Source organism: Equus asinus, chromosome 8, assembly GCF_041296235.1.
Source record: "Equus asinus isolate D_3611 breed Donkey chromosome 8, EquAss-T2T_v2, whole genome shotgun sequence".
Lineage (NCBI taxonomy): Eukaryota > Metazoa > Chordata > Mammalia > Perissodactyla > Equidae > Equus > Equus asinus.
The window spans coordinates 92,635,705-92,663,296 of NC_091797.1; the positions used below are offsets into that span (position 1 = coordinate 92,635,705).

The following is a 27,592-nucleotide window of genomic DNA, read 5'->3' on the forward strand; positions in this document are numbered from 1 at the left end:
CGAGCGAGTGGTAGCCGAGGAGGCGAGGCTGACGCACTTCCGGGCCCGCCCCTATCCGTGACATCACTTCCCACCTCTTCCCTGCGGGAGAGGCCCGCGCGAGACGCCGTTGCCATGGCAGCGGTCTGAGCGCCCGACTGGCGTTTGCAGGGGATCTCAAGAGCGGCGGGCGCGTCGGGGCCGTTCCATGAGCCGACTAGACACAGGAGCTAAGGCTGCGACGCCGGAGACTGGTGAGACGTTCTGCACGCCAGACGCCCCCTGCACGCACCCCGCGACTCTGGGCCCACTCTCCTTCACTCCACAGGCCGGTTCCTCGCTCCCTTCGACCGCGCCTTCCAAGGCCCCCGCTCCCTCCCATTGGCCTCTCACTTTGGAGAGCCCCCTCCTCTCGGGCCCGCCCCCTTCCCGAGTCTCTCTCCCTAATTCCCACCGATGCCTTTTCCCGTGGGCGTGCCTTTTCTAGGTTCCACCCTCTGCCTTCCATACTCTGGCCCTCAAGCCCTATGGACCATCTCAAATCAGGGCTTCTTTAGGCTCCACCCCTCACTCCCACAGGTGCTCCCCGCAGACCGCTTTCTCCGCTGCCCCCAGGCACAGCTCGAATCCCACTCTTCACTTCCTCTCCCGAGATCCTCTCCTCCCTGTCCGCTCTCCCCTCCCTCCCACCTCAGGAGTGCGGGCCTTGCGTGGTCTTCAGTTTCCTCACCTGTGAAATGGGGGAGTGATCGGAAGAGATGGCCTCCCAGGTCTGCTACCTGTCTCTCTCTCACACACATACACACCATAGCTGGCTTATGTCGTTGTTGTTATTAATACAGAATAATAATGATAGCTAGGATTTATTGAACATTTACCATGACCCAGACCCTGTGCCAGACTACATGCATGACATCATTTATTTCTCATCGCAACTTATTTACAGATGGGAACAGTGAAGTTCAGAGTTGGTGGAGTGGGAATCCAAACCCCGGCCATTCTCACTCCTCTACTAGTACAGTTACTTATTCCGTTGTCTTCACTCAGTCCCTTCACTGTCCCTAGGGATCCAGGCAAGTAGCAATCCTGAGTCAGAGACTGACAACTGCTATATAGATGGTTTTAGAGTTTCCAAAGTGTTTTTGTGGTGGTGACTTGGAATCTCGGCACACTGGCCAGGAGGTGGGCATGAGCTTTACCATAGAGGTGGGGTCCTAGGGCTCAGAGAGGGAAGGGGCTCGAATGTTGAACGGGTGTGAAGGAAAGGCTCCTTCACTTCTCTGCGAGTCAGAAGGCTGCCTTGAGCTGCCTTGAGCTTGAGGGAACTGCGGAGAGGCGGAGTTAGCTGCTGCTCCTACTTCAGGCAGTGTTGGCTCAATTAGGGTCATCACCTGTGTGAACTCAGGACCAGTGCAGGGCTGGCGGCTTCAGGCTGAGGGTTCCACTCAAGACCCAGGAATTACAGAGAAAGCCGTGTCAAATGCTCCTTCACTTGACGCACCCTAAGTGGTTCTCAAACCATGCTTATGTCTGCAAATCCCCAAAGTTCAGAAGAAATGACATAAGGTAACCTTGGATATTTTTAGATGTTGTGTTTTCCTCTTGTATACTCTTCGGCCTTTGGCGTTGCGGCTGCTTCTCAGAACCAGAATCTAATAGGAAGTTGGTATCTCAGATGGGCCCAGGTGGCCACTGTTGTTCTTTGAGGAATAGGTCAATGTTTCTTGGTCTTCACAAGCAAGCTCCTGAGTTCCAGGTGCCACCTGAAAATGCCTCTTCCTAGGGTGGAGTTTCTTGCTTGCTTTATTTCCTTCCTCCTATTCCAGGAAGGAAACCCAGGATGTTTCAGTCTGTCTTTTCTGTTTGTTTCTGTCTCATTCCTTGGGGGCATAAAATCTCATAGATGGCAATATCTCACCAGAGGCAGTCGCTGAGGCAACATATGCCTGCGGGATGTAGGCTCATGTGTGTATGTGAGTGTTGTGTGGCGGATACTCACTGTCCTGTGGGTGGAACTGACACAGCTGACACACTCAAGACTCGTCCCCTGCAGAAACCCTCAGACATAGATGGTGGTTTCTGGCAGACAGGGCTCCGTGTGCCCTGCTGTGTCCCTATTCTTGACACGGTGCCCAGCACATAGTAGATACTCAGTCATTATTTGCTGAATGAACACGCAGGATCTAACCCTCTACACCTGCACTCTCCAATCTGGTATCCATGAGCCTGCATTTGAAAATAGTGGCTGGGGCCGGCCCCATGGCCAAGTGGTTAAGTTGGCGCACTCCGCTTCGGCGGCCCAGGGTTTTGCTGGTTCAGATCCTGGGCACAGACATAGCACCGCTCGTCAGGCCATGCTGAGGTGGCATCTCACATGCCACAACTAGAAGGACTCACAACTAAGATATACAAGTTGTACTGGAGGGATTTGGGGAGAAAAAGCAGAAAAGAAAAAAAAGTTTGGCAACAATTGTTAGCTCAGGTGCCAATCTTTAGAAAAAAAAAGAAAACAGTGGCTGGTCCAAATTGAGATGTGTAGTAAGTGTCAAAGAGACACTGGATTTAAGACTTAAGGCAAAAAGAGACTATTAAAAAATCTCCTTAATAATGTTATATTGACTTCATGTTGAAGTGATAATATTTTGAGTACATTAGGTTAAATAAAATATATTATTAAAATTCATTTACCTGTCTCTTTTTACTTTTTTTTAATGTGGCTAATGGAAAATTTTAAATCCCATGTATGTGTTCTGTTTCTTTTGTACAGTGCTGCTCTAGAAGCAGCATGGCTTGAATACAGAGCAGAAATGTTGGACTCAAGAATCCCAGCTCCTGAGTGACCTTAGGCTAGCCCCTTAACTTTCCAGAGCCTTAGTTTCCTCATCTGTACGAAGGAGGGGGATCTGGGAAGTGGCACACCGTAGGTCCTGTAGTCAGAGCTAGCACTGTTGAAACCTGCCCCCTCACACAATTCCTCCAGCCTGTAACACCCTCCCTTTCTTCCAGGACAGCCTCTTGCCTGCCCCCCAGGAAGCCCTCCTGGAGTACCCTCTCACTGACTCTTGCTTTTATTGGTTCCCAGGGACCGAAGAGCTGCTCAAGGCCAGCCCTAACACCTAAGACGGGAAGCCAGGAACCTGCATGAGCCTCTGACCCTGAGCCCCAGAGCCCACAGTCTAGTCCAAGAGCTTGACATACTCCGCCAGCCAGCTGCACAGTCAGGCACCTGTGAGAGGTGAGGACAGGGCCCAGTCCTCTGGGAGGCCAGAGAGGCTGGCTCAGCCCTCAGGAACCACCCTGGGTGCCTCTGAGCTTTCCAGCACCTGTGGGCACAGGCTGGTCCTCAGGTCCCTTGGCCCAGGTGGCCAGGTCATACTGCAGTGAACTCAACAGACAGTCCATGTGCTCACAGGGAGACAGATTGCCAATGGGAAATAATTACTCAAATAATGATTCTGTGTCAGTGTGGCGTGTGGAAGAAAAAGAACAGGATGCTCTGAGAAGGTGTAACAAGGGGCCTCATCTAGCCTGGGGACCTGAGGTAGGTGTCTTATCTAGATGAAGAGTGGGGAGGGGGCACATTCCGGGTGTTGAGACACTGAGGCGGGGGCAGACCACACAGGACCAGAGCCTGGGGACGTGTTACAGTCTTTATGCTGGAGAAAGCCATTCAGGGGCTCTAAGAGGGGGGTGAGTTGCTTTTTTAAATGATCACTCTGGCTGCCGTATACAGAATAGGCGAGGTGCTGGGGGCAGAGTGAAGAGGGCGACCCCTCAGGGAGGCTGTGGTGGTGGTCTGGGGAGATGGTGGAGTGTGGAGCAGTGTCGATGGACAGAAGTGGTGGGTTCTCACTGTGCTCTCGACGTGGCAGCACTCGGTGCTTGGACATGGGGGTAAAGGAAGGGGCTTTGAGGAAGTGCCAGGATGTACTCAGTGGGGGTGCCATTTTCTGAGATGAGAGATGTTGTGGGGTGGAAATAGGTTGGAGGAAGAGAGGTTTCCCAGCCAGAACTGAATTGGCTGGGGGCCACAGAGGCCATGGCCTAAATACTGCCCAAGAGGCCCCTGCCCTGCAGGGAGGGGCTGTGGTGCAAGGAAGCACTTTCTGCTTCTGAGAAAGCCACAGAGGACAAGGGGCACCTGCTGCAGGGTGGGGAGGGACCAGGGCTCAGCATCCACAGGGCTGCGCAGCTCTGAACAGAGTGCTGGCTCTGACACCAGCTGCCACAGGGTGAAACCCTGAGGCAGGTGGTGAGCCACCCGGAGGGGCCGGGACAGTGTCAAGCTTCGTGGCAGTTCAACCAAATCACCGTCTTCAGATGTCCACAGACTCTGAAGATGGACGAGAAGCATTCTGAGTGGGCCGCAGGGGAAACGGGGAAGTATAGGAGGCAGGCAACAGCTCTAGACAAGGATAGTCTTTGCTGTTGTTACTGCTAATAATAGTAATCACAATAGTAATAGTTACTATTGCTTGAGAACTTTACTGGTGCCTTGCCCTGGACGAAAGCCCTCACAACTACCCAGCCTGGTTGGGGACGGTGTCTCCATCTGACAACAGAGATAACTGGGGCTCAAAGGGGTGCAGGGACTTGCTCAAGGCCACACAGCCAGGAAGGGGCAGGGCTGGGACTCTCTGTATCAACATATAATGGGTCCCCTGTCCCAGAGTGATTAGGATAGGTATTGATAAAAATTTTCAGGTTTTCCTCTCTTGTACCTTAGGAATTGTTTTCCCCCAAAAGTCAATGTATTTTACATTTTTTTTGTGGATTCTTTTTGTTTTCTCCACTCAATTATTCAGTCATTCACTTGCGACTGAGCCTCTACAATGGGCCAGGCCTCAGGCTGGCCACACTGGGGTACCACATTGACTAAGGTGCTCTGAGGACCTGGCCTGGAGGGCGGAGGCCATTCCAGCAGAAAGCAGTCAGGACCGAGATGGGGGAAGCCCAGAAGGATTATCTAACCCAGCCTGGAGGGTGCTCAGGGAAGGCTTCCTGGAGGAGGTGATATCTGAGAACCCTGAAGGATGAGCAGAGTTAGCTAGGTGATGGGAATTGGATGCGGGAAGCATGATTCAGACAGAAGGGACACATGGGCACGGATTCACAAACAAGTGGCTCCATGGGGGGTGGGGGGGCAGGGGGGACGTGATTAGACAGAGAGGGGTGTGGCTGGAGGTTGCCTTTCTCCCAAGGGCCACAAGGAGTCTCGAAGCGTTGTTTGCCAGTGTGACATGGTCAGATAGGGTTTGGTCTAGACCTCTAGAGCTGAAGTGGATCCGATTAGAGTGGGCAGGCCTGTGGCCCAGCTGGAAGCTGCTGCAGTGGTCAAGGCGGGAGATGATAGTGGCCTGGTATGGTCTGGCACTCCCCATCATGCTGTAGCTACAACTCTTTTAGTTGTCAGTTGCCTGCTCAATGGTTTGTTTGCTCAGGGAGAGAAAGATGGTAGGTACCTTCCTGTCGATAGCTGTATCCGCCCAGCATTTAGCAGGGACCTGTGGGACGATGGAATCAGCAGGGTGGGCCTGGGGTAGGGTGGATGAGGAACGCTGGTGAGGTCACCCACAACCAGATCCCAAAGGAGCCAGGGAACAGACTTCTCCCTAGGGTCTAGGTTGGATTTTTCGCCTCGGAGCAACTGGGAAGATCGTGGTTTTAGGAAGGTTTCTCCAGCAGCGACCACATGGCTCTGGCTAACAGGGGTCCTCTCTGCCCACCTCAGGAGCCACAAGGATGGCGCACCTGCTGGGCAACCAGGCCTGTATGGACAGCCTGCGCAAGGACCTTACCGACCTGCAGGGCGCCATCGTGGACGTGTTCTCCCGCACTGGGCCTGTGCGTTTCCCCTCCTGGAAGTTCCCTGACCGAGTAGCCTGTGACCTGGACATGGTGGCCCTGCTAGAGCACTATGACCATGTGCCGGGTGACCCCGAGTTCACGCAGCTCTCCCATGCTGTTCTGCTGGAGCTGGTCATTGACAGGTGAGTCACCACAGGATGCTGGCACCCTCCCCTTAAACCAGTAGCAGCAGTGACATTGGTGACAACAGTCACCTTTGACTGGGTTCCTGTTGGGGGCCAACTCAGCTCAGGGCCCTCACAGCGATCTCACCTTGTTCATGCCGTGTCATGTGCTGGGCCATCCCATCCTGTCCACCCTCAGGGAGTTGCTGGCTGCCCTGTCAGTCTTTGCAGCACCACAGCTCTGACAGCTGCCTCTCTGGCCACTGCCAGCTGCCTCCTCAGGGTTTCTGTGTGTCGGGGACACTCCAGCTGCTGCTCAGAGTTTCCAACCCAGGCTCTTTTTTCCTGGTATCTTTTGGGCTGTGCTGTTCCCTCTGTGTCACAGGACCAGACATGGGATGTGTTTTTCCAAATCCTGGTCTTACCAGGAAGAGGCCAGTGGATTTCCCTGCAGCCCCACCACTTCTGAACTGTCATTGAAGTTAACATGGTCGTTGGCCTTCCACTTCCTGGGGACTGCAACCCAGGATCCCTGTGCTCCAAAACCTTACACACTAATGAAGTCATGGGAGCCCAGCAGACAGGGACCCCAGCAGTTTGGGGATGACCTGCCTGGGGACAAAGAAGCCAGGGTAACCACTTAGAGGCCTGGGGGAGCCCTTGCTGTGAAAGCACCATTTGTAACCTCTGAGGGGCTGAACTGTGTAAGCACAGAACACACCTTCCTTCCTCCTGGCTTTGCACATGCTGTGTCCTCTGCTTGGAACGCCCTGCCCACGCCTTCCTGGTCTGGCCCAGTCCCATGCATCCATCGAGGCCCAGTTTACCCAGCCCCACTCTGTGAAGCTGTTGCTGATGTGTCCTTCCACCCTCTAGCTTTCCCCTCCGCCCACCTCTGGTTGAGTTTGTCGGGGCCTCCTCTGGATTCCTGTGTGTGTACATAACTCTTGACAGAGGCCTTGGGGTCTGAGGCCTAGGCCAGCCTAGGAACCCTGGAGGACAGGGCTGCGGCCACTGGCTCAGGATGTAGCATTTGGAGATGCTCAGTTCATGTCCGGGGATGGGCCTGCGGCTCAGGATGAATACAATGCAGCAGGACAGCAGTCTCCCACCCGGAGGGTCTGTCTGTCTGAGCAGACAGATCGCTCTGTCAAGGCCATGCTCTCTCTCTTTACAGGCGCTTTCCCTCCCCCTGGTGCTGCTCAGCACCGTGGCACACCACTGTTGTCCCCATTCACAGAGGAGGACACCTTGACCCAGAGAGGGGCAGGGCCTGGAGGTGGTTGGCACCTCCTTCCCTTCTCTCCCCAAGGCCCCAGTGGGTTTGAGATCACCCCCCTGCACCTACAACAAGATAAGAGCATTTATCTGCCTGATATGTTTTGTAAATACAATACTTCTTCCTTTAAAATAGCTTAGTTCCCACGCAAATACAAACTTATCTTCCCAACACCCCTTTTTCTTAAAATTAGCACCCAACTCTAATTTTGAACTCTAAGGTTAGGATAGAGGCCTAGCTCTCTTCACTCCAGTCTCCGTTGTCACAGAAGCAGCCCACCCTGCAGGAGAAGCCCTGACTAGCATCAGGAAACTGAGGCTGTGGGCAGGCTCCTCCCCGCCGGGGTCTCAGCTCTGTTGTCTGTCATGTGAAGGCGCTGAGCATCTGAGATAAGGCAGCTATTCACCCCACACTTTCTGAGCACTCAGAATACATCTGAGGCAGGCTCAGCCTCCCAGGGCATCCTGGTCCAGTGGGGGACAGCCAGGCCGAAGTGCTGCCACCCAGGAGGCCCCCAAGCTCGGCCCTCAAGGGAGGGCTTCCTGGAGGAAGCAGCTTTTGGATTGGGTTTGAAGCTGGCCTGGCGGAGCATATTCTGAGATGCTCCAAGTCCCTGATGCATGGGCCAGTTCCCCAGAGCCAGAGGCTGCCAGTTGTGTGACATGTGGGCACACTGGTGCTTGGCTCTGCCCTAGCTGACTGTGCCGTCTCTGCTCGCAGGCTCCTGCTCCTGCTTCAGAGCTGTGCAAGCTACTTGGAGAACCTCGGCTCAGGGCAGACAGTGCCCCCTGCCCGGGCTGCAGGGCCCTGCATGTCTGTGGGGCTCACTGTGCGGTGCTTCTGGAACAGCCTGCTGAGGCTGGCCATGCTCTACCAGCAGGCGGCCCCCCAGGTGGGTCGGCTACCCGTCATTCCCCAACTGTGGTCACCCTCACACCAGTCTAGCCTGCCCCAGCTTCCTGGCACACCATATGGGCACCGTATCCATTGCTGAAGGAGACAGTGTGAACTCTGGAACCTCCCAGTCAGGGCCCATGCAGCTCGGCAGTTAGCATCACAGGCCTCGACGTCATGTCTGGGCTACCTGGCCCTGCTGTTTACACTGTGGGACTTTGGAAAACTCCTACCTACTCTGAACCTCAGCTTGTGCATCTGTACAATGGGAGTAATAACAGTCCCTACCTCTCAGGGCGTTCTTGGGTAATAGAGTTAATATGAGCGCCATTTGTTAGAGGTTATCCTGTAACCCTCACAACCACCCAGTGGGAAGGACCACCATCACCATAAAGGGGAGGAAACTAAAACTGAGAGTGACTACACAATCGTGACACAAGAGCAAGAGAGTCCACCAAGCAAGAGCCCAGTAACTGGCAGCTGTGGCTGTCACTGTCACCCTCCCAGTACCATGCATGTAACTGCAGCGGGCCCAGGGGGTGGGGAGGGGCAGCAGAGAGGAGGCCTGGCTTGGGAAGTTGAAGCAGCAGAAAGAAAGAGGGTTCTCTCTCTCATTCATGTTGGTGTCCGATGACATCTGAGGGTCTGAGCATCAGGAGAGGCTGTCACAGAACTCCCCAGGGAACTGGCCACCTCCCCAGCCCATCTTGCTCACTTCTCCCTTTCTTTTCTTGACCACAGAAAAGGGCAAACCAAGGGGAGACCCCCACCTCCAAGCCCACAGCCAAGAGCGAGCCAGCCAAGAGCCCTGAATTTGTGACTGCCAAGTTCATCAAGCCCCCCTCCCCACTGCCAGTCTTGCCCCAGACCTGCCAAGAGTCAGACAGCCCCATTAGAGTCTCCTTGCAGTGTCCAGCCAGGACCACTGAGAACACCAGGAGTGTCCACTCGCAGACCGTGGAGACGGCCCTGGTGCCCTGTGATGCGTGCACCAGTGTCCAGGGCAGCCTGTGTGAGGTGGGCAAGGTGGTCATCAGCCTGTGTCAGAGCCAGAACTTGCCCTCATCTTTAGGCCAGTTCCAGCAGCTGGTGCAGGACAGTATGGGGCTCAGGCCGCTGCCGGCCACCACTGTGGGCCACTGGGCGGCAGAGCAGAGCAAAGACCTGATGCGCCTCAGTAAGCATGTGGGGGCCCTCGCTCAGCTCGTTGGGCCCCTCAGGGCCCAGCTGGAGGAGGCCGAGGGGCAGAAGGATGGACTGAGGCAGCAGGTGAGCAAGCTGGAGCAGGCACTGCAGCAGGAGCAGGTGGAGCGGCGGCGGCAGGCGGATGAGACTGAGCAGCGCCTGGCCACGTGGGAGCGCCACAAGCAGCAGCTGCTCTCAGGTCTGTGCCGGGGCTTGACCAGAAGCAGGCCCCAAAACAGGACTGTGGGTACAAGTAGTTGGTGAGGAGGAAACCTGGGCTGGGGAGTGGGCAAAAGATACAAGGAAGGGAAGGCAGTGAAAAAGGGTGCCCTCCTCAAGCCGGTTACACTGCAGGTAGCTGGAGCTTCATGGCCCTGGGGAGACTGGAGCCACTAGTGTAGAACGGTGCCTCAGAGTTGTCCCATTAGAGGGGCAAGAGAGCCAGGGGATTCATCCACTCACTCCCATAGGTCACTGAAGGGGGCTCCTGGGGGAGCTCATTCCTCTGGCACCTCCAGCCAGCAGAGCAGCCTCTTTGGCTTCGGCGAAAGCTGTTAGGCAAAGAGATGTTGCTATGGCACTGCAAGTGGCCAGTGCCCGCTGATGTTGTGAGGCCGGAGGAATTTGGGCAAGTCGCTGCCCTTTCCAAGCCTCACTGTTGCCCCCATGGAAGACACCAAGGCCAAGAGAGGTGTATAGACATGGCAGCCACCCAACAGGAAGCAGGGCAGATGGGGCCCAGGCCTCCTGACCCCTCCATGCTGTGGCGCCTACCACGGCTCTACAGGATGCTCTGGGCATGAAGGCTGCCAGCCGGGCCCAGGGGAGCCTCTAAAGGACCTCTCTCTTGGCTGCCATAGAAACAAGTGACCTCAAGACGAAGGTGGCCACCCTGGAAGGGGAGCTGAAGCAGCAGCAGGAGTCCCTGCAGGCTGTGGGTGAGGAGCCCCGTCACACGGCCCTGCACCACATGCCCTGTGCTGGGTGGTGTGGCTGTATGAGCCCCTCCATCTCTGTCCCTTGGGGTTCCAGGGTAAAGATAAAGGGAACCACAAAGGAGGGTGGGCCTGGCGGGACACTATTGGGTGATAACTCAAGACAGGGTGCCACCTTCTATTTTCAGAACCCACCTCAGGCAGGGTTCAGAGCCCCATTTTGTGGCTCAGGACACTGAGGCCCAGAGACCTGCTATGACCCTCCCCACTGGTCTGGTCCTGGGTCAGAGGCAGTGCAGGGACTTGCACCCAGGGCTCCTCCCTCTCCCCCCTCCCGCTTGATCCTGCAGAGACAAAGGCCCAGCAGCTGCAGAAGGAGGCCGAGTGCAGGGCAGAGGCTGAGAGGCAGGTGCAGCAGCTGGAAGAGCAGGTGCAGCTGCTGGCAGGGCGGCTGGATGGGGCCAGCCAGCAGATCCGCTGGGCAAGCACCGAGCTGGACAAGGAGAAGGCCCGCGTCGACAGCATGGTCCGCCACCAGGAGGTGAGCCCAGGGGCCTTGCCAGCACCCTGGGCACCTGCAATGCAGGCTGCAGGGAGAGAGGGCTCCACTGGAGGTGGGGGTGGGGGGTCGGTTATCTGTGTAGGGTATCTGCTTCCCAACACACCCAAGTTTTGGGTTGACTGATCTTTACTAAGAGTCGGAGCCCTCCCCTGAGCTGGGCACTTGGGAAACAGTGACCCAGGGACAGATACAGCCAAATGAGGCTTTGCTCTGGAGGAGCTCCCTGCTCGGTAAGGATGAACAGTTGTGCCACCACAGCTCTCCTGCCAGATGGCTAAGAGGGGCAGGGAAAGTGCTGCAGGATCCAGGAAGGGATGGTCACATCTGCCTGTGGGGATCTGGGATGGCTTCTGGGAGGAGGTGGCCTTTGAACTGGATGCCGATGGCTGGTGATTAGTCCATCAGCCAGAGGAAGGATAGGGCAAAGGGTGAGCCAGGGCCCAGGATATGGCTGTACCCTAGGCATTGGGGCCTTGCAGGAGTCCCCAAGGGGGTGGCTGAGAGAGCAAATGACCTGTCATCTAGAGAAGTGGGCAGGCCTGGGGGCTTTCCTGGCTGGGTTTACCCTCAGAGGTTCAGTGGGGAGCCAAGATACCAGGTAGAAGTCTCTGGGGTCAGGCATGGCAAGGATAGGAAAGCCTTTCAACCCCAAATGGGTGCTTTTCTCAGTGTCTTAGTCACAGTCACCACACATGAGGTGTCTGCTGTGAGCCTGGCACTGGGCTTCAGCCTCTGCAGCCCTGTCATTCTTACTCCCTGCCACAACAGAAGTAGAGACTCTTGTCATCCCCATTTTACAGAAGAGGAAACTAAGGCTTGGTGAGATTAGGGAAATTGCCCAAGGTCGCACAGCTAGCCAGTGGTGGAGCCAGGACTCAGAGCAGACTGGTGCTGGTTCTTGCTGCTTTGCACTCGGTGGGTGCCAGGAAATGTGGGTTCCAAGTGACATGGGTTGATGGGACACTGGTGACCTAAGGAGAAGAAGAAAAGTATACTTCCCAGAATTCCTCTCCACGTGGAAACCATGTGACTGGAAAGAAGTGGGCACGAGGCCGATAGAGTCAGCCAACTGCTTTCCAAGGGGGTGAGGTCTGCAAGCGGGGGGTGCCTGGCCTTGACCAGGTTGGGGTGTGCATCCGTCTTCCCTGTTCCTCTTCCGCTCCGTGCTGTGCATTCACAGACAGACGGGGCACGAGGGGGAGGGCTTGGAGGGTCACAGACATGGTAGCGTCCTCAGTCCCACGTGGCTGGGCCTAGCCCCGTGGGCCTCATGGCCTCCCCACCTGCCCGCCCTGGCTCAGTCCCTGCAGGCCAAGCAGCGAGCCCTGCTGCAGCAGCTGGACAGCCTGGACCAGGAGCGCGAGGAGCTGAGGGGCAGCCTGGACGAGGCCGAGGCCCAACAGGCCCACATGGAAGAGCAGTTGCAGAGCGTGCAGAGCGAGCGGGAGCAGGGGCAGTGCCAGCTCCTGGCCCAGCAGGTGGGAGTGGGCAGGGTGAGGGCACCAGGGCGGCTCCTCCCTTTCACCAGAGGAGCCTCCAGCCAGCTGAGTGCTGGGGGGGCCTGTCCTATGTCTGGGGAGTAGAGGGGGTGTGTCCCCAGGGGAGCCCGGAGCCATTCCTCAGACCAGGTCTGAGCCTCCCTCTGCCCCAGGAGTTGCTGCAGAGCCTGCAGCAGGAGAAGCAAGGCCTGGAACAGGCGGTGACAGATCTGCAGCTGACCGTCTCGGAGCTGGAACGGGAGCTCGTGGAGCTGAGGGAGCGGGAGCGGCTGCTGGTGGCCTTCCCGGACCTGCACAGGCCCGTCGAGGCCCAGATCCAAAGTAGGGGCACAGGGGTGCTGCAGAGGGCATGCTAGGGCCTGGGGCTGGCAGCTGAGGGCTCACCTGGGCAGGACACTGGGGTCTGCAGCTTGCAGCGTGCAGCAAGGGGGGTAGAGTGGGGGTGGCCAGCAGTGTGGCCCCTACAGAGCCCTCATGACGTGAAGCTGCTTCATGTGTCATCCACTCCTCTGTGTAGACAGTGACAGGGAAGCCCAGAGGTGAGGGGACTGCCACAGTCACATGGCCAAACCCAGATGCAGGTCTGGCTGCCTCTGTAGCCTGTGTTCTTCACCATGTCACATGCCAGTCCTCAACTTCCCTGTGTCCCCCATTCCTGCGTCTCCCCAAACCACACCATGGGGTCAGCTCCAGGGACACAGCCCCAGCTGTTCAGTGTCCTGGACCCCTCGGCACAGCAGAGGATTGGATGCCAGGCAACCTGGTTCTCGTCCCAGCCCCGCCAGGCCCCTAAAGCTGTGGAGGCGACTCCATTCACAGAGCTGTCGGAAAGGATCTCCTGCAGTTTAGCTGCTCATAAGTCATCACTCCTGAGTGTGGACTATGTGCCAGGCCCCTCTGATGCCTTCTCAACTGCCCCACAGGGCGGGTAGCAGCCCCTTTTTACAAACCAGGAAACTCAGAACCAGAGCAGGCAGCCACTTGCCCAGGTTCACAGAGCTGGAAGGCAGCTCCATCCCGCAAGCAGTGGGAAAGAACATCCTTGCTGAATTCCTGTGACTCATACCCAAGAGCCTCCCTGTGGCTTTGGACAACTCACTGTCTCTGGCCCTCGGGAAAACAGGCAGCCTTGGAAGAGATTCACTCTTTTGCCTATTTTCTGAGTCTTCAGTGAGCTCTTGGTCCCACCCAGGTCTCAAATTCTATAATGCTATGGTCACCTCCCAGCAGGTAGAGGGATGGGGAAGGGGGACAAGCCCTCAGGAGAAGGAATGAGATGGGAGACCCAGCACACTGACCCTGCCCAGCCTCCCTTTGCCTGCTGGGCCACCAACCCAAGGTACACCCCAGCTGGCGTGCCTGCCGACTGAGGTCCTGTCCCATTGGGCACAAGTGGCAGACCTGGCAGGGTGAGGTGCCAGATAGCATGTCCCCCCAGGCTCTGGCAATGTCACGGACGACATGGAGAGACAGATGGAGGCCAACGACATCCGCATACGGGTCCTGCAGGAGGAGAATGGACGGCTCCAGTCGATGCTGTCCAAAATCCGGGAAGTCGCCCAGCAGGGGGGCCTCAAGGTGGGCAGCCCGGCTCCCCCACCCGAGAGGGTCAGCCCTTGGGGACTTGGGAGAGACCCCCGACTCAGCAGAGGTCTTCAGACCCCACGCTGGGGACCTGTCAAGAGTCTATCTCATTGCACGTGGCTTTAGGCTGTGCTGTTGTGAAACACCTTCCACATTTCAAGAAGGTGCAAGGTGTTATAGTGCCTTCTGGCTCCAAACCCTCCTCTGGCCCTTTGTGCCTTTATTTCAAGTGCAACCAGGAGCCTTGACAGAAAGCAAACCTTCCCATACTTACTGCAGCTGAGGCGGCCCAGGAAGGCTTCCCAAAGTCTGCCCCTCAGAGAAAGGGATGTGGGTATAGGTTTGGGCCCTTCCTACCTCCCTGGCCATGACACCTCTCTGAGCAGTGGGGAGGGGACTCCTGGGCCTTTCTGAGCTTGGTTTTCTTTGCAGCTGATCCCGCAGGACCAGCTCTGGGCCCATTCCAGCGGGGGAATCCAGGGAGCAGCGCCCCCAGCCCAGGCCCAGAGAGCATCCCCAGGGTGAGTGAGGCTTTGCCAGAGGCAGGGCAGACAGGTGTGGGCTGGGCCCCCTTGCTCACAGGGGATCTTGCTGTCTGGTCTTCCCTCAGGCCCCTGGGCAGGCGGCACCCACCTGGTGGCAGGACAGCTAGTGCGGGCAGGACCCTGCCAGGCCAGCCCCGGGCATCGCCACCTCAGCAGCCCAGCAGCCGGCCCAGCAAGTCCTCCCTGGAGGATGTGACCCATCCAACCACCTGTACCCAGAACCCTATCCGGGCCTTGGCCAGGCTGAGGAGGAGACTGTCACCTGGCCAGGGCCAGGCCGGCCCTGCATACCAGCCCCAGGAGCGGCCCATGTAGCCTGCAGTGAGGTGGGGCTAGAGGACAAGTGGCTGGCAACCCACCCAATGTAATAAAGCCCCGGCCATCTGCCCACAGCAACCTTGGCCTCACAGCACTGGCTGAGCCGGAGGAAGAGTCTTTCCTTCCCCCTCCTAGGCAGGGACCACTGAGCCATGCAGGTTATTGGCCAGCAGAGGCCTGGAACGCTGTGGGCCCTCAGTAAATGGGAGCTTCCTGACTTCCTCCTGATAGGGGCAATGGGAAAAGAGGGCACACTGAGGGCAGAAAGAAGCTTCTAGCATCTGGGCCAGGTGAAAGGCAGTCTTTCGATCCTTATAGCAAGGGCTAAGGGGTAACCTGGGCTCAGTGACCCCTGACAACAAAGAGCCGGGTTAGGGGAGAGGGTGTGCAGGGCAAGGAGAGCAGCTACTGAGACGGGCCTGGTGAGGATGTCTGAGGCAAGGAAGGCGTCAGAGACCGGGGTCCTGGCTCCAGGCTCTTGCAGGCAGGCAGAGGCAGCAAGGCCTTCCCCGGCCCCAGGTCTGGACCTAAACCTGGGGATGGGGACGCTAAGGACCCAAGAAAGTCAGCCCTCCTTTCACTGAGGAACTCCTCAGCTCCAGGAAATGTGAGTCACAAAGGGTTTCTCTAAATCCAGGAGGGTGGATCCCAGGAGGCCACTGAAGGCAGGGCAAGGCCCCACCCAACCAGAGTGGGCGAGACCCCAGCCAGCCCTGGCTTTCCCAGGCCTGTGCCCTGGGGCCCAGGCACTGATGCCACCAGTCACACCAGGGCTACAGCAATCCAGTTTTCCTCGCCAAGACTCCAGCCTGCCCTGAGTCACCCTGTCTGTAAAGGACAGACTCTAAGACCTTGCTGAGGACTTCTCAGGGTCCTCAGCTTCCTATGACACTTTCCCTTGGTGAGGGGGCCAGAAGGTAGAGCTACTCAGTTCACAGAGAAGGGTCAGCAGGGGCCATGCTGAACCAGGGTCTGCCCAACCCTTGCTTCTGTGGAGCCCGGGGGTTCCTGAGGGGGGTGCCTGGCCCTGCCCCTCACAGGTGAGAGCCAGCCCTTGGGGGGCTTCCTGAGGCAGGAGGCCCAGGCCCAAGTGCAGGGGGAGGAGCCATCACAGCTCAGCTCCTCTCCACAGCCATTTGTTAGCTCACTGTTCTGTAGGTCAGAAGTCTAGGCCCTGTGTGGCTGGGTTCTCTGTTCAGGGTCCTAGGAGGCTAAAATCAAAGGATCTGCCAGGTGGCATTCCTTTCTCATGGCTCTGGGGAAGAATCCAGGCTCATTCTGATGGCTGGCAGCATTCCCATTCTTGCAGCTGTAGGACTGGGGTCCATTTCCTTGCTCGCCACTGTCAGCAGGGGCCACTCTTAGCTCTTGGAGGCTGTCTGCCTTCCTTGCCACGTGGCCTCCTCCATCTTCAAGTCAGCAACAGAGAATTTCTCATGTGGTTAGGTTAGGCCAACTTGGATTCTTTCCCTGTCTTAAGGTCCACTCTGCCACTTAACATAACCTAATTACCGGAGTCAAAGCCTTTAGCATCCCAGTTCCAGGATTCTACAAAGCACGTTCATGAGGCTGGGGGGAATCTTGGGGGTCATCTTAGAATCCCCTTCCCACAGGCAGTAGAGCCCAAGGTGACTTGTTTTTTTAATCTTAAAACACCGCACAAATTTTACTTCTTATGTTAAAATATATCCATGTTTATTTTAATAGTAAACCTCCCCTCTCTTCTAAAAAAAATGGAGCCCCTGGAAGATGCACCACATTTATCCTGTGGCTTCAAGTATCCTGGTCAGCAACCTGTAGCCCCACCAAGAAGCACAGGACAGGATGGTTTCTAAGGCCTCTGGTCCCAGCCAGGCCTGGGAACGGAGCCCAGCTGGACAGGCAGTGAAACCTACAGCTCCCAGTGCCCAAGGACCAAGGGCAGCAGGCAGAGGAGGGGCCTCTGGGTTTAACATCACAGCCTTGACCAACATGTGTCCTGAAAAATGGTCAGACTAAGGTGTCCCCAAGGCCAGACAGCTCTTCCCCCACGCCACCCCCCAATAAATAAGCACAGAACCGGGGCACTGCAGCCTCAGCCCCCAGGGATGCCCTGACAGGCAGGCTGGCAGGCCGGAGAGCTCCCGGAGTCCTGGGAACAGCGGTACTGCTCCACGCTTTCCCCAAACCCCTGCCCAGGGTCCTGGGAGCTGCCTGGGAGGAAGGCAGACACAGCTCAGGATGGTAGAGAAGGGCCCCAGAGCGGCCTCTCTTCCTGGCCAGTCTGGGCCCTGCACCCTCGGCCTGGGGGCTGTGGCCCCTCCTTCCCAATGTGGATGTGGTGGAGTGCCTTGCCCCTCAGCAGGGGAGCACCCCTGTCCTTCCACCCACAGGGCTTGCTGTCCTGTTCCAGGAGCCCAGGCCAAGAGCCAGGAAGCAGGCGGGAGGGGGTCCCTTCCCCACATGCAGAGACCCAGCTGGGACAGCTAATCATCTGAGTAGCGATTCCCTGCAGGGAAGGAAGAAAAAGAAGAGGAAGGGAGGCATCAGATGGGGACCAGGTGGAGCTGGCCAAGGGCCCCCACCCTTGGTGCTCACCCAGGACATTGAATTTGCACAGCGGGCAGGTCTGCTGGAGCATCAGCCAGGGGTCCACGCAGTCTCGGTGAAACTCATGCTTACAGGGCAGCACCCGGAGCCACTGCAGGGTGGAGGAGAAGAGCTCAGGCCACAGGGGCAGGCCTCCAGGTGGGGGTGTCTGGCCCCATGCCCCCACCTGGGCTGGGGAACTGAAACCTCTGTGGCCTGCACACCCCCATTCTGCTTTCTGTAGGGCTGGTGGGGGCTGGGAGGAGAAAGGCCTGGTTGGGGTGGTTCCCAGGTCTCAGGAGTAGAGTGGGGAACAGCACAGGTCAGTTGATGGCTGGCCTCTGCCCAGGGCACTAACCTGCTTGTTGCAGAAGTAGTCCAGACACACTGCGCAGGTCTCAGCGCCAGGCTCCGGGGGACTCTGTGCTGCCCTGCCCAGCCGGCAGCGCCGGGTCTTGAGGGATGCCAGTCTCCGCACCACACGGCGCTTGAGCGAGTCCACCTGTGGGGGAGGGCAGGCACGGTTCAGCAGGCCCGAGGCTGGGGACACCGGGGCTCCTGCGGGCTCCCAAGGGCTGGCTCCCACCTGGCCTCCAGGCTCCCGCTGGCTCTGCCGCGATGCCTGCCGCTGGGCCTGGACCACGAGGCCTGTACACAGGAGCATGGCCACCAGCAGGATGGCATTCCATAGCTGCTGCAGGGGCTTCTGGGGAAGTGAGAAAGGTGTCAGGGACACTGAAGCTGCCATACTCTCTTCCTCCAGGAAATCCACCCTGAGGACCAGCCAGGTGAGGTCTGTGCGCCTGGCTTCCTCTTCTGAAGCCTCCCTCCCTCCCACCCGTGCAACCCCAGGGTCTACCCCAGCTGCCTTTGCTCCACCCCACATAGTGAGGTGACCCACATCTCCCCAGCCCAGGCCCCTCGTGGGTAACAGACCTGGTCTTTTTGTACTCTTGAAAGCGTCTATCTGGCAGCCTCCCAGACTCCCCAGCCCAGGACCCTGTCACCTTCCCACGCCCATCGCTAACCTGCACTTCTGGTCTGCTTTCTTGGCCACCATCACCCACCCACCTCCCTCCGTCTAGGCTGAGCATTCTGGGAGGGTGCCAATCCCCAAGCCCTGTGGCCTTGCTCTCCCAGGGGTCTCACATGCCCCTCCTCTCCATCCCACTCAGGAGAAACCCCCAAATCCTCCACCTACCCTCAAGGCCCTTGATCCCCCACTCCCATCCTCTCAGTGTCTTTGCTCCTTGCCCCCTCCCGCATCTCTGCCTTTCCACACACCACTCCGTCTTGGGAACTCTCTTCTTCCTCCCCCCTTCCCCTTGGCTAATGCCTTTGGACTCCCCTTGCTCCAGAAGCTCTCCCAAACCACCATGGCTGGGCAAATGCTCCCCCCTTGCCTCTTCCTGCCCAGCCCACCTCATACCTACTCTAACCCAGTGTTTCACTGCTCCCATTGGCAGGAGATAACCATGTCTGGGGCGCCTCACTTAGCCTTTGAGAGGTCCATGGGGGGGCCTCAGAGTTCCTGGGGGACCACACCAACCTTGACTTAACTCCCACTGTACGCAGTGTGGCAGCGAGGCTTCAACTGCTAAACAGCTGGCTCAGGAAATGATGTAGCAGAATAAGCAAAACCTGGCCCGCTCGCCCACATAGGCACACCGTTTCACAGGGTCTGTGGATGCGTCATGACTAATAAATGCATTCATTTAAAAGCTTTCTGCGTCCCGAGTAGCTTTCTGCCATCACATTCTTCCCCAGCCAATGCTGAAGTTCAACTACCATCACATAGGAGAGAGACTGAGAAATGATTTGACGTCAGAAGAGGCCACCACTCTGGACAAGGCTGGATGCTGCTACTGTCACAAGATGTGGCTTTTGCTCAGGGTGGAGGCACTCTGGGAGCCACTGCCAAAAAGTGTCTGTGAGCCCCAGCTCCCTGCCCTGTCCCACCCTCTCCCCTCTGGCTTCTGTGTCCCCGTCTCTCTCATTCGTGGTGGGGTGGTGGCACCTGCTCCAGGAAGCTCCCCCAACCACCTGGGCTGAGCTCAGGTGCCTTCACTATGCCCTGGAGGGCCCACGTCCACCACAAACTTGGTGATTACCCCAGCAGAGTGACTGTCTCTGGCCTATCTCCTCCCCAGATGGAGCCCTGTGAGCCCAGGGCTGCAGCTGCCCTGGCCTTGTGCCCCTTGCCATGCTGAGCCAAGCTGACACATGGCAAGACTCAGAGAGCAGCCTTCACACTGTCAGCTCTCCAGGGCAGAAGCTGGGGCTCAGTACTGTGGAGTGGCCAGGGAGCACTGGGTAGGCTAAGGGCACGGCTGGCCTAGCGCTCCAGTGTAGGCTGGAAACCCAGCCTGCTTAGGCTCAGTACATCGTGGGGACCCCCAGGTGAGGAGGGAGGGCAAGGTTAGGGCTTGTCCACCAGAACAGCAAGGAGGTGGTTCCTCAGGCTTTTCTGACACATGGGTGCCGCAGCTCTGGATTCCCAGAGGCTGGAGGGATGGGGACTGAGCCCTGGGGTCAGGGCTGAGAGCCCAGCCCCCCTTCAGACAGCTCCACTAGCACAGGCACGCACACATGTACTGGCCTGCCCTGGCCAGCAATAGGGCTGAAGCTGTGCAGCATTGCCCTCCATACCAGGAGGCCAGCCTGCAGACTGCGCACATTGCCTGCTGCAGGCCTCTCGGGCTCTCTCCCAGCCTGCTCCTTTCCCTGCTTTAGCCTCTCTGCCAGCCCCTCTTCCTGGCCTCTCATCTGACAGTCCCTCATGAATGCCCACCTGAGGTCCGTGTGTGCTACCCTCTGAGGGAGAGACAGTGGGGCTCCCTTCTCTTGCAGAAAGCCCTTCCAATCCCGCAGCCTCAGTGCCGCTCCCTCCACAGAACTGTGGTTCGAGCTGGTCAGACAGGAGTCAGCACGTGCTGTCTGGGCTGACCTGCCAGGGCCGCCTTCCCGTGAGCGTTCTCTTGTCTGCCTGTCTTCGGGCCCTTCAAGGGCAGAGCCCAGGTCGCACAGGCCTTTTGTACCCTCCACATCGAGCCCGTGTCCTAGGACCTCAAAGGCTACTTGTGACCACTGACTTATTCAAGCACTTGGAACCATAAAGATATTCGGAGTCGCAGCAGCTGCCCATCTGCTCAGCGCTCACTGTTTCCATACACGATCCCCTGACAATCCTGTGGTGGGTACTGTCCCTGTTCACAAATGAGGAATGTGAGACCAGAGAGGTTAAACACTCGGCCTAAGATCACTCAGCTAAGGTCTCAGAGCCAGGATTTGAACCCACGTCTGCCTGACTTGAAGCTGTCTCACATGGCCCACTTCCACGGACACGTGCTGGAGGCTGCACGCCAGGAGACCAGGGCACGCCTGCCCTGCACAGACTAGGGACTCGAGAAATGATTGCAGCCCCAATACCTTTAAACCATCTCAGTGCTGAGCACTGGAGATCCAGAAACAGCTAAGACACAGCCCCCGCCCACAGGAGACAAACTCACGCTCCCCAACACTTACACAGGATGGGCTGTCCTAAGAGCCGTGTGAAGGGCCTGGCAAAACACTGCTGTGATTTACAAGAGGGAGAGAGGGACTGCGAGCTGAGGGTGTGAGGGAGGCTTTCCAAAGAAGGCAGGGAGGGTGAGTTGTGAGGGCTCTGGCTGGACTGGGAGACATGGAGACGGAGGAAAAGGGTGTCCATGCCTGCAGCCAAGCATGGACAAGGCCTGGTGGCAGGAGACCAGGGTGCATGGGGGGGGGGGTCAGTAAATGGCACAGGGTGGTGGAGTGTAAGGAGAAGACTAGGGGAAAAAAAAGGATAAGTGATCAGGAGAGCTGTGAAAGCAAGCCTAAGGACTTTGAAGTTTTTTCTGTAGGCAATGGGGAGCGAAAGACGGCTTCTGAGGGGGAAAACGACATGATGACAGCAGCAGCTAACACTGATTGTGCATGACCCTGGGTCAGGCACTGTACTGAGGACCTGCCATGTCATTGAACACTCACAGCCTTGGGAGGTGGAAGAGGCGGTCTCACTACCAAGGCAGGAGAGGCCACAGGATTTGAGACAGGACATATGTATGGTCCCACCTGAGCCCCCTCTCTCCAGGCACCCACCTGCTCCTGGGCCCGACTGCCTCCCAGGCACACGAGGTCCTGCCATCCTCCGTAGCCATGCTTGGAGAGGCCACAGGTGGTCCACAGGGTCAGCTTCCACTCGATGTTGGCCGAAAGGGACTCTCCGCTGGTGATCTCAGCCGTGACCTGGGTCCTCCTGGGAGGGGAAGCCACAGATGGGCCAAGCGGAAGGGCTCTTGGGAGGGGAGGCCCAGCCCACCCATCCCAGCCTGGTGGGAAAAGGATACTCCCGCAGGAGTATCCTTTGGCCCCGAGGGCTTTCCCGGCTATTGGTTTTTCCAGTTCTTATACTAGCCAGGCCAGGGAGGCCTGCCAACCTTGGGAAGAGCCTGTCAATCAGGACTCTGGCTTCCTCCTTGCTGGAGCCAATCCCCTCTGCCCAGAGTCGCCTCCTCACTCCAGGCCCTGGCACCTCCTGCCCACCCCGTCACTCATTTTTCAGAGCAGGAGACTACAGTCTCAAGGCTAACTGGAAAGGCCCTGGTCCCAAGACCCCTGAGCCCATGGCAGAGCCAGAGACCCTTAGCACCCAGGCCCCGTCTTTTGGAGCCCAAACCCCAACTCACTGCAGCAGTGCCTCCAACAGCTTGGTGACATTGGAAGAATAATGGAGGACAATCACGGGCCTGAGCAGAAGCTGCGATATGTCTAGCTGTAGAGGGACAGGGAGGTCAGCCAGCCTTGGTTCCCATTCCCCAGCCCGCGTGGCCCCAAAGCCTGATCTGGTTTACCTCTCGGACCACGTTGTGGTTCAAGATGAGAAGGAGCAGGGCAGAGGCTCCCAGGAAGAGCGCCCTCCGCATCTGCAGGAGGGCAGAGGCAAAGGCTAGCACACACCCTGCTCACACACCTGTCTCACCACCTGCAGCCACAGCTGTTCTTAGCTCCTGGCTCAGCAGTGAGCATTTCCTCTGGACAGACTGGCTATGAGCTCCTTGAGGTCAAGGGCAGAAACTCTTATTCCTGCTGCCTTCCCCCCAGATGCTCTGTGGGACCCAAACAATGCTGTGCCTTCCCTGGTCCTAGCAGGGTGGGCCTGCCCACTGACCCCCAGCAGGAACTCCCCATCAGATACTCTCAGAGCCTGGCCAGCTTCCTGACTCTCTGGCCTCCTCCCACCTCCCTGCTGCCAATCATACTGACTCAATTCTCCAAACTGGGTCCCTTGCCCCCACCAGAGCCCAGGGCTTCTCTGGAAGCTCCTCAGGGGCCCATTTGGTAGGCTGGCTCTAGCGGACGCCTTAAAACCCCTTCCTCCAACCCCCTTCCCCACATACGCCCCCCTGCACCTGCTGGACCAGGGCCTTGGGATAGGCCTGCGGGCCGCTGCCCTGACTCTCCTGATGGATCTGGGCCGCCTCCTCCTTGCCCACGTATGCCACTGCAATCCAGCCTTCTACAGGAGCCTCCTGCTCAGCATCCACGATGTCCATCTGTGGGGCGAGGAGCCATGGGCAGGAGGAGGGGAAGTAAGGGAGGTCGCACACACAGGGGATGCAAGGCCAGGGTTGGGGGACGAGTTTGGAAGGGCGGGCGTCTGGATCTTAGGTTTTGGAAGCAGTAATGGGTGGCCTGGGGAGGGGCGCTGGGTTGCCAGGGCATGGTCCAGGACGACGGCGGGACCTGGTGCGGGGGTCTTTGGCGCGGCGGGGGCCATCCGGCACTGCGGCTCACCAGCAGCAGGCGGCCGCCCAGCGGGGTAGCCGGGTCGACCTCGGGGCCGATCCTGATGCCCTCCAGCACCAGAGCGTCCTGCCGCGGAAGCCGCACGTCCACTCGCACGGCGCGGGCCCCGCCCCGCCCCGCCCTGGCCGCGGGCTCGCTGCCGTCCGCCGCGGCCCCGGGCCCCGCCAGGCCCAGCCAGAGCGGCAGCAGGGGCAGGAGCAGCAGCAGCGGCGACGGCGGCGGTGGCGGAGGCGGCGGCGGCGGCGACCTCAGCGCGGGGCGAGCGGCGGGGCCCATGGCCGGACGTGGCGAGCAGACGAAACAGGGGCGTCGGGGGTCCTGGGCGCGGGGGGAGCGAGGGAGCTAGCCGCGGCCGGACGGGGCGGGGCGCCGGGAGGGGCGGGGCCGTGGCCGGACGGGGCGGGGCGCCAGGAGGAGGGGGCGGGCTCCCGGCGGCTCCCGCGCGCGGAGCGAGCCGCGCGCGCCCCCTGGTGGCCACAGAGAAGCCCGGCGCTGGCGGCCCGAGAGGCTGGAGCCGGCGGAGCCCCGGTCGCCGCGCGCGGAGGTGACAATCAAAGCAGAGGCGGGAATCAAAGCGGAGGCGCTCGCCGCTGCGGCGTTGTCAAAAGGCGGAGACTGGAGCAGGGGAGACCCGGGGAGATGGTGGGAAGATAGTTAGCTGCTTGGGGAGGCAGAGGCACGATCAGGGCTCCAGAAGGGCAGGATCAAGGAACGTCTGGGGCCCTGGAGGCTGGCCCTTGGTCTGCGGGGGGGCCCGAGAGAAACACGGTGTGGTCTGGGCCAGGTCGCACCCGCGTCTTCCCTGGGCTCCATTTCTCCACCAGACCAAACTCTGGGAGACGAAGAACCAGAGACTGTCAATGGACGAATGGATAAAGAAATCTTGTTATGTCCATATGATGGAATATTATTTACCCATAAATAGGAATGAAGTACTGACACATGCTACAACATGGATGAACCTTGAAAACATTATGCTAAGTGAAATAACCCAGACACAAAAGGCCACATCTTACTGGATGGTATATCCAGAATACATAAATCTGTAAAGACAGACAGCCGATTGGTGGCTGAGGGGAAGGGGAACTGGCAGTCGCCGCTTAATGGGTATGGAATGTCCTTTTGGGGTGAGGAAAATATTTTGGAATTAGATAGAGGTGCTGGTTGCACAACATTGTGCATGTGCTAAATACCACTGAATTTTTTACTTTAAAATGGTTAATTTTATGTTATGTGAATTTCGCCTCAAGGGAAAAAAATGCAGGACTGACTATATTTTTAAGGATGCGTTCATTTGTACTAAAACTATAAAGAAAATCAAAGGAATAAGAAATAAAAGCTCAGTGCGCCCCAAGTAGGATGCAGTTGCAGAGGGGCGCCCAGGGGTGCCAGTGTCATCGGTGATGTTCTGTTTTTTACATCACGAGTGTTTGTTATATCATTCTTTATTCTTTGCGAAAGTTACTAACATTTTTTTGTATGTAAGAAAGCACTCTTTCTAAGTTGCAAAATGTACTGTGGAGGCCGCTTGTTGTCCACTGAGAGTCTTGCTTCTCTGATTCTATGAATGTACCAGCCCATTGTCAGCCCCAATGACAAGGTTGCAAGGACACACCCTGTAATCAGCCAGGCTGTTGGCTCCACTGTCTGCCTCTCTGGATTCCCACTACCTGCACCCTATCCCCCATCCCACCCACCCAGGCAAGGGGTCCTTGCTGCGCCCCCAACACACGCTCACCAGACAGACGCAGATCCTTGCTCACACCTGTACCCAGCCTAGAGTGTGTTTCTGCTTCCCCACCAGTATTCATATCCTAGCCTTCCATCAGTGGGAGGCAGACTGCCCCTGTAAACTTGGTGAGTAATCAGAGCCACCCTGTGGTCTGTTCTCCCATGGGCTAACGCATGGTTATCCTGGAAGACACCAGTGCTTGAAGATGTGAGAGGGTGTAGCTCAGGCCAGCCCAGCCGGGCCCTCCTGCTGTTGCATGGGTGAGATGGCGTTTGGGGCAGGTGGAGGAGCAGTGAAGATTGGAGCTGCTGCTGGAGGGAGTGTAAGCCCAGGAACAGGGCAGCGAAGGATAGGAAATTGACTGCAGGGAGCTGAGTGCCCAGAGAGGCCCTGCTTGGGAGCGGAGCATCTGAGGAGAAGGAGAGTGGAGGACCCCACAGGGAGGTGTGAAAGACGGGAGTGGAGCCATATTAAAATAGAGCCAGAGCAGCCATTTCAGAGGAATTGCTTTATACATCTTGTTTTCTTTATCTTCCAAACTGGATCAAACCACCAACATTATAAGAAGTCAGTAAGGACAAGAATATCCTGTTTGGAAGGACTGATGAAATTAGACCTTGCTGATGACCGGATTGCTAACCAATCAATGAAGTACAAGTCCAGCCTTTTGCCTGATGACTGAATCTCCAGCTGATCTATGAAGTACAAACCTATCTTTACCTCATCTAGTATCAGTGAACTCTTCTTTAATGCAACTTACCTCATCTTCCTCCCTTTTCCCTGTAAAAACCCTAAGCCCCTCTCCTGTAATTGAGACAATACTTGGGTTTCTACCTGAATCTGTGCTCCCCGAATTGCTATTCTTTGATCCCAAATAAATGCTTTGCCTATTAAACTGATTTCTGATTTTGTAGGTCGACAGAAGGAAGGGATCCCAGCTGGTAGAGGAGGCAGGCCGCTGGGCCTGGCGCCGAACCTTGGTCTGCCCTGCTCTCAGGGATGGACAGACGGAATGCTCAGCCCTATGGGCCCCTCTAGAGGAGTCACACCCCTAGATCCCAGCTTGCTTCATTTCTGGGGCAGTGTGGGCAGCTGGCAGGGACGGGACTGTCACTCCCTCACCATATACCTCCAGGCAAGCCACTTCCCTTTTCTTGGCCTGTGTCCCCGACTGTAAAATAGGAGTTGGACCAAACGATTTAGGGAGTCCTTTCATTAGACTTGCTGTGATTCCAAGTGGCTTGTGTCTTGGAGTACAAGTTTTCCTGCCCGGGCTGGGCCATGAACTGTGTGGAGGAGGCCTCCAGTGCTCCCATCTTTCCTCACCCTCTCAAGTTGCAGGGGGACGTAGGAAGAAATGAAGCCGTTAACGCAAGTGTGAGACATGGGATGTGTTACCCCAAGTGGAACAGGGTTGGAGCAGTGAAATGCTTTCTACTTGGTACCAGGAATGGGGTGTATGGTCAGGCCAGTGGCTTCCACAGGCATCAGCCCACTGCTGCTCTTCCTCTGCTGTGAAATGCGTTCTTCAGTGGGATGCCAGGCTGTGCAAGAAAACGGATGAGGCTTCTGTGAGTCTGCAGAGGGTGGGGCTGGTGGTGCTGAAGGATGACGGACAGGGAAGGCAAATCCGTATTCAGAATATGTGTCTGCTCCAGTGAGCACCCTCCACGATGCAAGAAGGCCAACGTGATCAAGCTGCCACGAGGTGACAGGCTAGTTCCCGGGCAGTGGGGCCACAGTGTGGCCCAGTGTTGGTCTCTGCTGTTTTTACAAAAGGGCCTTGAAGTAAGCCATGCCTGGTTCACAGGAATGCAGCCCTGCTGGGAGCTTCAGGCCCAGGGGCAACAAGAAAGGGCTAGGCTGGGGGGCCGTATTTCTAGAACTCAGAGGTCACTAAGATCCCTTCATTTCATAGGCAGGAGCCCCAGGACATAGAATAAATTATCTTGGAAAAATCTTAGCCTGTCCCTTGGTTGCCTACTTCCATCGCTACCTCCCTCAACTCACCCAGCTGCCCAGAGATGGGTGATGACTCTCCTAAGGTAACACAGGGCCACTGGGGTCGGGGGTGGCGTGCAGCAGCATACCCATGGTGTCAGGAGACGAGGAGCCGGAACGTGGAGAGTGGTGGCTCCAGCCCTCCGTGGTGGGGGCAGGACGAGTGTAGGGTGTAGGTTCACGGCCACCGTGGATGTGGAGCACCTGCTGGGTTATAGGCACTGAGCATGGAGCAGACCATGACCAGCAATGGCTCTTGGCCTTGAGAACAGATAGCAAACCATAACCACGTACACAGCAAGATCATTTCAGACCATGGTCCGTGACACATGAAGAAGAAAAAAATAGCATTTAGAAAGCAACTAGGGGCTGGGGGCTGCTTCAGCTTCAGTGCCTGGGGAAGGAAGCCCTCTCTGGGAGGTGGGGTGTGGGTTGAGACCTAAATGGCGAGAATATCTGGGGGAAGAAACAGGAAGAACAAGTAAAAATGGCAGACACATTTATTGGGTTGCAGGCACTGTTCTAGCTCCTTTGCATGAATGAGCTAATTTAAATTTCATCACAACCACATGAGGTAGTAAGATTATCATTGCCGTCTTATGGAAGGGAAACTGAGGCATGGAGGTAGGTGATAGAACCAGGACCTGAAACCAGGTAGTCTGGCTCCAGACTTGGTGGGCTCCCTCCCTGCCATTCTGCTTTGCAGAGGC

At 57.3% G+C, this 27,592-nt stretch overlaps 2 protein-coding genes across 7 annotated transcripts; one reads left to right on the top strand and one right to left on the bottom strand.

Moving 5' to 3' along the window:
- Positions 1-92: 92 nt before the first annotated feature.
- On the top strand, positions 93-16,432 carry CCDC157 (coiled-coil domain containing 157). Its single transcript, XM_014834814.3, has 12 exons — positions 93-233; positions 3,062-3,214; positions 5,711-5,969; positions 7,951-8,122; positions 8,866-9,508; positions 10,170-10,247; positions 10,595-10,785; positions 12,108-12,284; positions 12,458-12,626; positions 13,744-13,883; positions 14,322-14,410; positions 14,500-16,432. The coding sequence occupies exons 3-12, from the start codon at positions 5,722-5,724 to the stop codon at positions 14,747-14,749; spliced, it is 2,157 nt and encodes a 718-aa protein (XP_014690300.1). The 5' UTR covers positions 93-233; positions 3,062-3,214; positions 5,711-5,721; the 3' UTR covers positions 14,750-16,432.
- Positions 16,417-23,521, bottom strand: RNF215 (ring finger protein 215). Of its 6 annotated transcripts, none has more exons than XM_070516376.1 (9): positions 23,138-23,521; positions 22,753-22,896; positions 22,195-22,266; positions 22,030-22,115; positions 21,443-21,599; positions 17,907-18,023; positions 17,679-17,822; positions 17,330-17,432; positions 16,417-17,240 (listed from the first exon to the last, which is right to left on the bottom strand). In XM_070516376.1, the coding sequence occupies exons 1-9, from the start codon at positions 23,423-23,425 to the stop codon at positions 17,218-17,220; spliced, it is 1,134 nt and encodes a 377-aa protein (XP_070372477.1). In that variant the 5' UTR covers positions 23,426-23,521; the 3' UTR covers positions 16,417-17,217. The 6 variants fall into 6 exon arrangements, with proteins under 6 accessions (XP_070372477.1, XP_044631508.1, XP_070372478.1 ...); XM_044775573.2 differs by having other exon boundaries at positions 17,907-18,026; XM_070516377.1 differs by lacking the exon at positions 22,195-22,266 and having other exon boundaries at positions 17,907-18,026.
- Positions 23,522-27,592: the final 4,071 nt, after the last annotated feature.